The sequence below is a fragment of the Lagenorhynchus albirostris genome, chromosome 13 (genome assembly GCF_949774975.1).
Source record: "Lagenorhynchus albirostris chromosome 13, mLagAlb1.1, whole genome shotgun sequence".
NCBI classification, from domain to species: Eukaryota; Metazoa; Chordata; class Mammalia; order Artiodactyla; family Delphinidae; genus Lagenorhynchus; species Lagenorhynchus albirostris.
The window spans coordinates 64,775,244-64,788,656 of NC_083107.1; the positions used below are offsets into that span (position 1 = coordinate 64,775,244).

At 52.9% G+C, this 13,413-nt stretch overlaps 1 protein-coding gene across 1 annotated transcript in view; it reads right to left on the minus strand.

Annotated features, from left to right (window-relative positions):
* Nucleotides 1-419: 419 nt before the first annotated feature.
* EHD3 (EH domain containing 3) overlaps nucleotides 420-13,413 on the minus strand; it is a 29,899-nt gene continuing 16,905 nt past the window's right edge. Inside the window, exons 4-6 of the mRNA XM_060169418.1 lie at nucleotides 6,657-7,069; nucleotides 5,897-6,061; nucleotides 420-1,412 (exon numbers count right to left, since the gene is read on the minus strand). Of these exons, the coding sequence (XP_060025401.1) occupies nucleotides 885-1,412; nucleotides 5,897-6,061; nucleotides 6,657-7,069 (1,106 nt within the window). The 3' untranslated portion in view covers nucleotides 420-884. The remainder of the gene's footprint in view (nucleotides 1,413-5,896; nucleotides 6,062-6,656; nucleotides 7,070-13,413) is intronic.

Below are 13,413 nucleotides of genomic sequence, written 5' to 3' on the forward strand. Positions count from 1 at the left end.
CTCGGAGCGTGGTGAGGACCACATGGGATAATGTATATAAAGTGCCTAACACAGCTCCTGGCACTCAGAAGAGGCTGGATAAATGTGAGGCGAGTACAAGCATCGATACATAGAGGCCAGGTGGGAAAAAATATGAATGTCCCAGAATCTGTGGAATAAAACCCACCTTGACTGGCTATGAGAGCAGAGGATGACAGAACAGTTTCTTTGCTTTCTTTCCCGCCGAGTTTTTCCCTTCTCTCTCTGGTTCTGGGATTCTTTGAAGTGAAGCGCAAGCAGGTTTCAAAGCCAGGCCTGCCAAGGCAGTCAGAGCCTAAGCCTGGGAGAGAACAGGGCTCGGGGCCACGTGTCTTCAAGTCTGGGGCTTGGTTCGCTGAGGACGCTTCCCTCCTCCCCTCCCCTCCCCGCCGCAGCTCCCCTCCCCTCGCATCTCCTGGCCCCAGAGCAGACTTCATATGAGGAAGCCAAAGAGGGGGGAGAAAGCACAGAAAAAAAGTGGATTGTCTATTAAGTGAGAAGCCTTTTCCATATGCTCTGAGTCCGGGGAATCTGGAGGTAGGTGGGCCATCTGTGGGTGAGTGAACTGCCCCCTCTGTGGGAGAAGGCGGGTCTCTGGGCAGTGGAATAGGGGAGGGAAAGAGGGATGGAGACCTAGGCTTGATACCCGGGACCCTGGGAGCGCTCCGGTGCCTCAGGCAACGCCGAGAACTTGGAGATGTGTCCACACGAAGATCCACCTGGAGACCTAGGGATCACTGTCCCCTTATCCGCAGTGCTGTTCCCAACGTGTGTGTGTGTGTGTGTGTGTGTGTGTGTGTGTGTGTGTGTGATCGCCTCTCCCATCTCCTCTAACTCCTGCCTGCTCTGGACCTCCCCGCCCCCCATCACTCGGTGGCTTTCCTCTTGGACGGGGGTATGAGGTGGGCGGGCAGCTCGTTGGGCAGCTCATGGCCCTCCAGCTTCACCTTGATGAGGTGGTTGGCCAGTGCGAACTCCTCGTCATCCAACATGCCATCCTTGTCGATGTCGGCCAGCTTCCAGATCTTACCCAGCACGCTGTTGGGCAGCTTGGAGCGCACCATCTCCTTCTTGGCATTGGCGCCCGTGATCTTGCCATCCACCGGGGACAGGGTGTAGAAGATCTCATCGTACATGGGTTTGTCCCTGGCCACCACCCACTCAGCATCATCGATGCCCTCCCCAGCCCCCTCCCCATAGCCGTGCCCGAAGGGGCCGTGCAGAGTGCCCTCAAATGCTCCGCCCTTCACTATCTGGGCGGGCCGCTGTGTCTCCTCCTGGCGCACCAGCACCATGAGCTGGGCAATGTCATGGGCCAGCATGTCGTCCACCACCTCCAGCAGCTTGCTTTTCAGTGGCTGGAATTTGCTGAAGTCCTGGGCCTGCAGCTGGTCCTGCAGAAAGAGAGAGAAGAAAGAAGGTGAGGACAGAAGACAATGGAAGGAGATCCACAAAAGATATGAGAGGAGGAGAAAAAAGGCACGTTGGCTCTTGGTGGATTTTTCAAGAGAGAAAATCGTTGCAGGGGCTGGAGAAGGAAGGGAAATTTAACCATTACTGGTCTGATTCATTTGGATTTCCTCCAGCGTTCTAGAAAGCAAATACAGTCAGCTCTCTGTATCCGAGGGTTCTGCATCTGTGGATACAAGAGGGCCAGCTGTACCTCACCATTTTATATAAGGAACTCGAGCATCCATGGTTTCGGTATCTGTGGAGGGTCCTGGAACCGATCCCCTGTGGCTACCGAGGGATGACTATAATTAAATTGCTCTTTAAGTTAGTTCTGGCTATTGAACAGTGAGTGGATCTTGAATGCTGTACCCCTCTGAGACTGAGTCATGCGGGTGTCTACTTCAATAAGGGTTATACTCAAGAACGCTGGAAGTGCTTTCACTACGTTAATTATCTCATTCACTCCCCCGTGACCTTCTGCAAGTGGGAAATCACATGCTATCACTATTTAGGGAAGGAAAAATGGAGGCCTAGGGCAACTAAAAACAAATCACGGTAGAAGCCACAGGTCATTCCTAAGCCAGTAGCTCTTAATCAGGATGCTCTCGGGATTATCTGGAGAGAGTTTTCTTTTTTTTTTAACATCTTTATTGGGATATAATTGCTTTACGATTGTGTGTTAGTTTCTGCTTTATAACAAAGTGAATCAGTTATACATATACATATGTTCCCATATCTCTTCCCTCTTGCGTCTCCCTCCCTCCCACCCTCCCTATCCCACCCCTCCAGGCGGTCACCAAGCACGGAGCTTATATCCCTGTGCTATGCGGCTGCTTCCCACTAGCTATCTATTTTACGTTTGGTAGTGTATATATGTCCATGCCTCTCTCTCGCTTTGTCACAGCTCACCCTTCCCTCTCCCCATATCCTCAAGTCCGTTCTCCAGTAGGTCTGTGTCTTTATTCCTGTCTTACCCCTAGGTTCTTCATGACATTTTTTTCCCTTAAATTCCATATATATGTGTTAGCCTACGGTATTTGTCTTTCTCTTTCTGACTTACTTCACTCTGTGTGACAGACTCTAGGTCTATCCACCTCATTACAAATAGCTCAATTTCGTTTCTTTTTATGGCTGAGTAATATTCCATTGTATATATGTGCCACATCTTCTTTATCCATTCATCCGATGATGGGCACTTAGGTTGTTTCCATCTCCGGGCTATTGTAAATAGAGCTGCAGTGAACATTTTGGTACATGACTCTTTTTGAATTTTGGTTTTCTCTGGGTATATGCCCTGTAGTGGGATTGCTGGGTCATATGGTAGTTCTATTTGTAGTTTTTTAAGGAACCTCCATACTGTTCTCCATAGTGGCTGAACCAATTCACATTCCCACCAGCAGTGCAAGAGTGTTCCCTTTTCTCCACACCCTCTCCAGCATTTATTGTTTCTAGATTTTTTGATGATGGCCATTCTGACTGGTGTGAGGTGATACCTCATTGTAGTTTTGATTTGCACTTCTCTAATGATTAGTGATGTTGAGCATCTTTTCATGTGTTTGTTGGCAATCTATATATCTTCTTTGGAGAAGTGTCTATTTAGGTCTTCTGCCCATTTTTGGATTGGGTTGTTTGTTTTTTTGTTATTGAGCTGCATGAGCTGCTTGTAAATTTTGGAAATTAATCCTTTGTCGGTTGCTTCATTTGCAAATATTTTCTCCCATTCTGAGGGGTGTCTTTTGGTCTTGTTTATGGTTTCCTTTGCTGTGCAAAAGCTTTGAACTTTCATTAGATCCCATTTGTTTATTTTTGTTTTTATTTCCATTTCTCTAGAAGGTGGGTCAAAAAGGATCTTGCTGTGATTTATGTCATAGAGTGTTCTGCCTATGTTTTCCTCTAAGAGTTTGCTAGTTTCTGGCCTTACATTTAGGTCTTTAATCCATTTTGAGCTTATTTTTGTGTATGGTGTTAAGAAGTGATCTAATCTCATACTTCTACATGTACCTGTCCAGTTTTCCCAGCACCACTTATTGAAGAGGCTGTCCTTTCTCCACTGTACATTCCTGCCTCCTTTATCAAAGATAAGGTGACTATTGGCTTCTCCCTGAGGGTTCTGACTCAGTAGGCACGGGCAACAGCTCCCCTCCTTGACTTCCCATGACCCCCACAGCACACAGTAAAAGAAATATGTTCCGCTTTGCATGTCTTTGCCATTTTGAAAGGTCCTGAGTTTCAAGCATCCAGCTTCTCCTTTGCCTCTATAATGATAAGACAAGAGTTTCCCGCTCCCACCCTGGCTCTGGCCACAGCAATCTCAGGACACTGGGATGAGGCCAGTGCACAGGGGACAGTCTCAGGACAAGCACACGGAGTTCACTGCAGAAAAATTCAGAAAACACCCACGGCTACATTTCAAGACAAGTGTGAGCCTGGGCATTCTCACCTCCCTTCTAGGGCAGGGCTGGACCAGGGAGGCTGGGGGGGCTGGGCGGGGGACGGTGGAGCTGACAAGCCTTTCTCCTGCCCTCAGCACAACCTCCTAAGGTCCCTGTCTCTCCCAGCCTGTCCACATCTAAGCGTGTTTGGTGGGCTCCCAACTAGGGGGTCCCAGTATCTTCCAGAGGATGTGAGGGTTGCTCCCATCAGCCCACACATATGCCCCCACCGGACAGCCATTTACATACTGATCCAGCATCCCTAACAGAAGCTGACGTCAGACAGGCAAACAAGCGAGAAGGTGAAACCATTTATGTTGCAAAAGAATTCCTCACATTAAAAAGTCATATGGTCCCTTTCAAATGTCATCTTCCCCAAATGTTTGCTTACAGATCATTAAATTCTTAATACAAAGAGAAACTGAAAGTTGAAACAATTCTGAAATTAGTGACTGGCTCCCGGTAGGTGGTTATAGGAATGAATGCATACATGAACAAATGCATGCTTTGGATGTCTATTCTTTCTTTCTTTTTATTTTACTAGATAGGAAATTAAAAATGCGTATTTGGGACTATACTGATATTCTGAAACCCTAAAAGCAACAAGAGCAAAAACAATATTACTACTACATCTGCTGCTAGTTTTTCCTAATTTCCTAATTCTTAAAAACTTTTCATTTTTATATTTTATTTTTTAATACATTTATGTATTTTATTGTTTATTTTTGGCTGCTTTGGGTCTTCGTTGCTGCGTGCAGGCTTTCTCTGTTTGTGGGGAGTGCGGGCTACTCTCTGTTGCGGTGCGCGGGCTCTAGGCGCGTGGGCTTCAGTAGTTGTGGCTCACGGCCTCTAGAGAGCAGGCTCAGTAGTTGTGGCGCACTGGCTTAGTTGCTCCGCGGCATGTGGGATCTTCCCAGGCCGGGGCTTGAACCCGTGTCCCCTGCATTGGCAGGCGGATTCTTAACCACTGCACTACCAGGGAAGCCCTTCATTTTAAAATAATTACATGAGAATTAATCATGAGAAGTTGCAAAAATTGTGCAGAGAGCTAGGTTCCTTGCGCTCATCAGGCAGCTTCCTCTACTGGTGACATCTCACCTAACTTGCTACTGCATTTTAAGAGCATAGTTGGTGCCAGGCCATGCTAAGTGCCTTGCAAATATTATCTGATATACGCCCACGATATTATCTGATATACACCCACAGTATCCATTTAAGGTGGTATTTTTGTAGCCTCAGTATGTAGATGAAAAGAGAGAGGGTCAGAGAGGATCCAGTTAGTATGGTGTGGTAGTTTTTTCCTTAGACCTTGGACACTCCTGGGGTTTCTACTTGCAGGCTGTGTAAACATTACTAAAACCGTAGGCAGGTTAATTACCTTTGTAAACCTCAGTTTGCTCATCTGTAAAAGGAGGATGAAATGCCTACCTCAGAGGACTGTTTCATCCTAAGAGGAGGATGAAATAACTCCCTCAGACGACTTTTCACACATAAGAAACTATGTGTGACTGACCCTGGCCCAAGAGAGGGGCCCATGGTATGCTCCAAAGATGGTGAGCTCCTGGGCAGATTTCTGCTTCTCTGTGGCTTATGTCCCAAATTGCTCCCAAGGAGGAGCTCAGTGGTAAACTTAAGCAATAAAGGGTCAGGAGAATGTCAGGTGACTTGTCCTGTTTCACATGATGTGGTGGGGATTCCAAACCTGTGGTGGCCAGGACTGGGGAAGGTCATGAACTTGAGGTATCAGACCCCCGAACATCCTCTAACACTGCTGCCCACTGGGAGCGCTGGGGCTCCATGTTTCTCCCTGGGCCCAGATACGGCCCCTGTTGGGCCAGTGCCAGCCCAGCAGGAAGGGCAGACCCAGGGCCATCTGCCGGCCTGCCTACTGATTCTGGGTTGAGTTTCCACGCAGGGAATCCAAGGGTGGCCTCCTCCAAGCTCAGGCTGCTTAGCCGGCTTGCTCCTTTCCTGGGGCCCCAGACCCTGGTTACCTGCATCCTCTTCAGGTTGGGAAAGTCCCCAGGTGAGATCTGGTGCTCCCGCTCGATCTGGCCATAAATCTCGGCCAGGTTGTTCACCAGCTCCTTCTTCTTGTTGTCCTTTCCGAACATCGAGGGCATCTCCTTCTTCAGAGAGCTGATGATGTAGGCATGAACCTGAATAACAGGGGCGGAGAGAAACGTTCAGATGGAGACCTCAGTTCTTTCCTTTCCTCTAGGGCGGCTCTCACCCCATCTCTTCCCATCAATCCCCCCACTCCTGCTCCTACTTCCGAAATTATTTCTGTCTCCATCCTCTTTCTCTCCCGCTGCTTGCAACGCATGTTGTTTTGCTGAATCCCAGGGAAAGGTGAGATTGTGGGGAGGGTAAGGTCAAGGCATAACAGGGATGGAAATTCTGGTGATGACGTTGATGAGGAAGACAGTAACAACAGCTGACGTGTACAAAGCACTTCTGAGGATGCCAGGCACTGTGATGAGGGCTTTTCCGTTCTTTACTCTTCTAACCCTTTCATTTTACTTATGTGGAAACAGGCACAGCACAACTAAGGGCCTTGCTGGGGTCGGGATGCACAGTAAACTGTGGAGTTGAGTCCAATCTGGCCATCTGACGCCAGGGCTTGTGATCATCGACACCACATTCTCCTGCTCTGCCCCCCTTCCCCCCGCAGCTCTTGCAGCTACCCCCCCACCCCAAACCATTGGCCCCGCCCATGCTGCCCATCCCCCCCACCCCCCCAGGTAGCCTCACCTTGGCCAGCCTGGCCCTCTTGATGAGGTCGTTCAGCTTGCGCAGGGCAGCGTTTCGCGGCAGACTCTGGATGTCTCTGAATAGGTCCTGCTCCTCGGCCTCAAAGAGCTTCCGGTTGTCTGGGATGAGAAGGGGGCGGGACCAGAAGGAGCCGATGTAGACCCGGATCACCTCCGGGGTGTTCACGATCTTCCCCAGGGACCACATGAGGGCCCCGTACACCCGCATCAGCTGCTGCGTCTCAATCTGGTCCGCCTTGTTCAGCACCACCCGCATCTTGTCCTCGTGGTTCTTGAGGGCCTTGATGACTTCTGAGAACTCATCAGAGATGTCCAGCTTGTGGGCGTCGAAGAGCAGGATGATGCGATCGACCCGCTCGGCGAACCACTCGAGGACTGCCGCAAAGTCGTACCCTGAGACACAGCAGAGTCAGGGGGCGGGGCCTTTGGGGCGGAGGGTAGGGTTTTGGGGGGAGGCAGCCGGTGCAGTAGAAATAACATGGACTTGGGAGGCAGATCTGGATTCAAATCCGGCTCCTCCACATTTTCACAATTTGGCCTTCAGCCAGTTACCAAATGTCTCTGAGTCAGTGTTTTTCCATCTATAAATGGGCATACTATCTAGTTCATAGAATTTTAAACACTAAAGATGCTCACAGCCCAGCACCTAGCAGCTGCTCAGTAGATGCTAGTTATTATTATTAACATCCTTATCCCCATAAAACACAGCCACCATCCAGCTCCCCTATCCTTGCTTACTGTATTTAGGAGCCAGGGGCCCTGCTGGAAAAGAAACTCTGGACATATATTTTGAATAAAGACCCAGAAATTCTTAACAAGGTCCCATGGTTCAGACCATGCCCGTCACTGGTCTGGAAGAAATCTGAGGCTCTGACACACAACGTCTTCTCATGCCTGCTCATAAGCTCGCTTCATTCCTTATTCATCAGCTGCAGCCCCCAAATCCCCAACTCTTAAAACCACAAGGGGTTTCTTCCCTAGCATGGGACAGACCTCTGGCTGCCACACATTGGTTATCTGGCACTGAGCTGCTTCAGGTCAGGCTGGTTCCAGGACCCCCACAGCACCTGCTCTGCTCAACCCCAAGTAGCAGTGGATCTGGGAGGGCCTGGAGGGGGAGGTCATGCCAACAGTCTGCACCTTCAGCCTCATGTTCACTGACCCTTAACAGCTGGAAGCAGCTTCACCTCTCTGTGCCTCAGTCTCCTCTTCCATGAAACAGAGGACAGTACATGGGGAAGTGAGGCTCAGAGAGGGAAAGTGACTTGCTCCAGGGCGCACAGCCCAGACACAGCAGCACTGGGATGAGGGTGGAGGTGTTGGGCCTTCTGCTGCTCCCCAGTGCCACACCTCTGGCAGGAAGGTAGGAGCCCTTCCTTAGGTTCTGGTGGGATCGACGACCCCGGGTCCCAACATCACAGGCTTTCAGGGGCATAGACCCTGGGGCCCCAAAGCTCATTGCCCCCACTGAGTGGGAGACCCAGCCAACAGGAAGAAGCCAGCAGTTCCTGCCCTGCCTCACAGAGGAGGATCAGAGACCGGGGCAGGTCATCAGGCAGCTGCTTTGCAACTGAGTTAGATACAAGCAGCTCTGCTCGCCTGGAACGGTGGTCCTCAACTTGAGCGCACAGCGGAATCCCCCAGAGGCCTGTTACAACCCAGATGGCTGGGCCTACCCCAGAGCTTCTGGTTCAGTTCACATCATGACCTCATTTCCCCTTCGCACCACCCTCTGAGGCAGGCACAGTCCCACTTTCCAGAGGAGAAACCTGAGGTTCAGCGATGAGGGGAGAGCCAAATTGCTGGCATGTTGTGGGGGTCAGGGTTGGACCCCGCCACGGGGCCCTGGGGGCCCTGCACAGGCCGTGCTGGCAGCGGTCCTGCACCTGTGCCCCTACCCGCCCCGCCTCCCGCTCCCCTCCCGTCTCCTCCCTTTCCAGGGCTGGCTCCAGGCTATTTTTAGTCTCCCTCAGCACAGCCAGGTGGAGGGCAGCTCTCACCTTCTGAAGGCAGTCCGTCAGAGCCGTGGGCAGCAGGGCGGGCAGAGGGCTCAGAAAATCAGGGCAAACTCACTCCCGGGCCCCATCCACCCCAACCGGGAAAACAGGTCACGGCCTGGCTGCCTTGGCGCCTGGAACCTGCAGGCGTGCCCTCAGTTGTAGCTGGGGAGGGCAGGGGGCTCAGAGGCCTCTGGCCTTCTGCTGAGACCTGTTTCCAAATCTAGCCTGACAAGGTTTTGGCCGTGGTGGTGCAGACCACGGGGAGGGCAGCTGCGATGCGCCCTCCCTCCCTCCTTCCCTCCCTCCCTCCCGTACAGCAGATTTCAGCCCTCACTGCTCAGCGCACCGGCTCACTGGTCACAGGCAGCTGGCGGCAGCAGCTCACAGCCGGCTGTGCAGTCACAGCAGCTAGCCCTGGGCACTTACTGACGGGGCTCAAAGCAAGTGGGTGAGATGCGCCCAGGACCGAGCAGAGGGAGGGCCAGGACCAGAACACAGGTCTTCCTGTCCTAAGCCCAGCACTCCAGCCAGCCCTCCACGGGCTGCGGGAAGCGAAGGGGCCAGAGAAGCTGCAGAGAAGAGGCTTCCGGCCCCTGAGCTCTCACCAACCCCAGATGGCAGCAGCCATGCAAGAGGAGCCTCAGCTGCAAAAGCTTGGACGGGGGTGGGGCAGATCCCAGCAAGCTGACCAGCCCCCGCTTGGGGTGGGGCGGGAGAGTGACAGCAGCAGGTCAGGGCTGCCGGAATAGGCCTGCCCATGTCCGTTCCTGTCCTCACGGCTGGCTCAGGTGCCCCTCAGGCAGGCCCTTGCCTCTCTGCTCACCCAGGAATTTATCCTCCCCCCACCGCACAGGGAGCTGGGCGGGGCAGGGGCTGCTCATCCTGCCCAGCTTCCTCTGTGCCCAGCACGGTGCCCCACACACAGTAGGTGCTCTATCAGCATTTGCTGAACAGACCTGAAATGTGAGCCCTGTTCTGCCTTTTGCATCCCAGGGACAGTGAACAGGTCATCTCTGGGCCTCAGTTTTCTGGTCTCTGAATTGGAACCCACCAGACCCTGCCAGAGGGCGGCTGTGAGGATCCAATCAAAGAGGATGCAGGTGAGACTGCTTGCCTGTGACCCTGGCTGTTCCTATGGCTCTGCCCCTTTATAAAGAGCTCCTTCCAGGCACCAGTTTCCATGACTTGGGTGTGCTCTGAAGGGGTCACCCGAGGAGCACTGGCCCGGGCAAGCCCACCTCTAGTTTCTGCTCAGCTATTAATTTGCTGTGTGTCCTTGGGCAAGTAGCCTCCCTTCTCTGGTCCTTGGTCTCTTTGCCTGTCAATCCACAGAGTTGGACTGGAAGATCTCTGAGTTTCCTTTCTCAGTTCACAATTCCCTGCTTCTAAGACTGAAGGTATGAGGGTGGGGAGTACAGCAGGATGGATGGAGATTAGAAACAAGGAAGCTCTTGCAGGACAAGGGGAAGGAAGGCTGGGGACTGCTGTCTTTAATGCCCTGGGCTGCCTATGTGAAGCCTGCTCCTTCCTGAGAACAGGCAGATGGCTTCTGCGAACCTTTCTAGGATTTCAGAAGCACAGAGGCCTCCTATTCACCCTCCCACTTTTGCAAATTTTGTATCTCTGGCAAGGCTGGCTATCCAATTACCAACTGGGTAATGCTGGAAGCTTTCTCCCAGGTGTGGCTGTGAGGAAATGAGAACCAAGCAATGACTCCGTGGGCTTCCTCTGAAGCTCAGCCTCCCTGATCCTGGCTATTCAGAGCCTAGCAGGCTCCAGGCTGGGTATTTAATTATTTCTGTAGACTGGGCTTATGGGTATCCAAGAATGGGAGCATCTGAAAGGCACAGACGGGACCTATTAAGGAAAAGGGAACAGGTTGGCTCTCCCATTTATTCTCTGTGTGGCCTTAGGCAAGTCTGAACCTCAGTTTTTTCAGCTGAAAATGGGAATAAAAACGACTGACTGATGAGGGGTCAACGGTAGAACCATGGCAACAAGATAGTGGAGGAAGGGCCCAGACTCAGTCTGGAGTCTCTGCCCTGACGTCTAGGGTGATAGGCCCCCTTTCCCTCGCTGGTCCTGGGAACGGCTCTGAGCCCCAGAATAGGAGCTCTTGAGCACCTGCAGCAGCCCAAGGGCTCATAAGGTATGGACTAGTGGGTGGTGGGAGATTCAGGCTCCAGGAGACAGACGGCGAAGCTGGCTGTCCTGGAATTGCGGGTAGCAAGTCTGCCGCCTCTGGAAGATCTGGTGTGCAGGCACCTGGAGCAGAGACTGGGCAGCCTGCAGGGAGCTAGGGCTCTCCCCACTGATCCCAGGCTCCAGTGGAATGGAAGGAAAGCACTTCTAAGTAATGCCAGGCAAGAGGATATCAGTGAGACAAACACAATAAGTGCGGCAACTCCTTAGTCATCAACCAGCTTCCTTCACAGCCTGAAAGGCAGTGCAGGGGCTTCTCTGGTGGCGCAGTGGTTAAGAATCCACCTGCCAAAGCAGGGGACATGGGTTCAAGCCCTGGTCCGGGAAGATCCCACATGTCGCGGAGCAACTAAGCCCGTGCGCCACAACTACTGAGCCTGTGCTCTGAGCCCGCGAGCCACAACTACTGAGCCCGCATGCCACAACTACTGCAGCCCGTGCACCTAGAGCCTGTGCTCTGCAACAAGAGAACCCAGCGCACGGCAACAAAGAGTAGCTCCCACTCGCTGCAACTAGAGAAAGCCCGCAGGCAGCAACAAAGATCCAACACAGCCAAAAAAAAAAACAAAGAAAGGCAATGCAAGGGTGCTGACGAGGCAGCACGTTTCTTTGTATTTTCAGCCACACGATCTCATTTGATCCTCACAGTGCTCCATGTGCCAGGAGGTAAACAGGCACACACAGGGAAGGGAGAGGGAACAGAGAGGTTAAGGGGCTCACCCAAGCTCACACAGCCAGGTGGTGGCAAACTCGGGCCTAGGACCCAGATCCTTACTTCCATCTGCATTCCCTTCTCGGCTCAGAGCCCCGCAAGGCTGTAGCTCAGGGGCCTGAGCCCTCCAACCAGGCACTTACTTGTGGTGGGTACTTAAAAGGTCCCATCCTGCCCCCAAAAGCTTTCAAGGTATAAAGACATTTCAGCAAAAGAGAAATTAGAAGGCATCAGTTTGCAAAATGTGGGGAAAGTTCAGATGACAAAGGCCACACTACCTGCCTCCCAGAAGTCACCTTGAAAAGTAGCCCACCAGACTCATCCCAGGTCTCCCAGATGGCCACAAGTTGCCAGCGCACCCTTTTAAAGGAAGTCGGGACTCTGCCGCTCTGTCCCCGCGTGTGATGCCCCCAGAGGCCCCTAAGTGAGGATGCCAGGGATGGGAGGCTGTGAGGACCAGCCCAGACCCTCCGGGGTCCCCCAGGGGAAAGCTGTACATGAGAGTTTGCCCTCATTCCTCTTCTTTGAGTTCTTCCTGGGCAGGCAGGCCATGATAACGTGCTGAAAAGCCACCGGACGGGGAAGCAGGAGACCAGAATTCCCAGTCCAGTTTTGTGACCTGGGCAAGTGTTTTCCTGCTCTGGCCCTCCTGAGTTCACCTGCACAGGAGGGGGTCCACTGGGAGCGATGTGTGCAACGTGCCATGGGGTTGCTTTTCTAGGGTGGGGCCTGTGGGGATTTCTAGCTGAGAAACAGACAGGAAATGTGGTTGCCAAGTGTGAGGACACTCATGCTTCCGGAGCCCTCCCACCTCTGCCGCATCCTTGCTTCTTCCCAGTAATGAGTCCTGGGCTGCATCCTGTCACTTCCAGGAACTGCCTCCCTGCCCCTCTCCCACCCACTCCAATGCATCTACATCCAGAGACAAGTGTGGGCCTGGGACTTCCCGGGCTCAGGTTCCTGGACGTCCCTTGCTTCTGCCCTGCCCCCAAGACACACACAGCCCCCCAGGTCCGGGCAGAGGGGCCACACTTTGTCCAGCTGTGGCCTGGGGCCTGACTGCTCCTTCCCGTGAAGCCTGAGGCCCGGGGAGCCCCCTGGGAGCAGCTGGCTTTCCAGAATGTGGCACATCAGGCCTCGGCCCAGAGGTGGCTCTGTGTGGATTTGACAACGATGCCCTGGCATCAGGCTCAGTGAGTGGAACGTGGGCTGGATTTCAGGCTTAATACACCCCTCAGTCGGGTGCCCTCCTGCAGGGCTGTCCATGGACTGTCCACAGGGCCCTGCCCGGCCCTGGGCTGGAGGAAAGCCAGAAGCACCAAATCTGTGCTGCGGCCAAACCCAGAGTCCTGAGAACCCCGGGCGAGAAGCCACGCGAAGCGCGTTTGGCTCTGTGCACACACTTGTGTGCATGTGTGGGGAGCGGGGTGTGGAGGGAGGTGTGATGTGTGTAGATGGGGGGGTGCATATGTGTATAGGTATAAACTGAACTGCTGAGTTCTACGGCTGATTGTGAAAGATGAGGAGGGGGTCTTCATACTGGAAACTTTTCTCATTTGGGGTTCCCCTGATATCTGAGGGTGTCTGATCCCTGCCCCCCACCCAACTTTCCTGGTCTCTGTGGAGTGCTGGGGTCAGCACTGCCCCAGGCAGACGATGCAGGACTGGCGGCCCAGCTCTCAGCTCTTGTTTTTATCACAGGCTACTTTTGCCAGCAACTGCATTTATAGTCTAGAATCAGGAGGGCAGAGAACAAACTGGTCTGCCTAGATACACACAGGGCTATCACTTCTCCCAGAGGTGGGGTGAGACCTGGTGGTAGT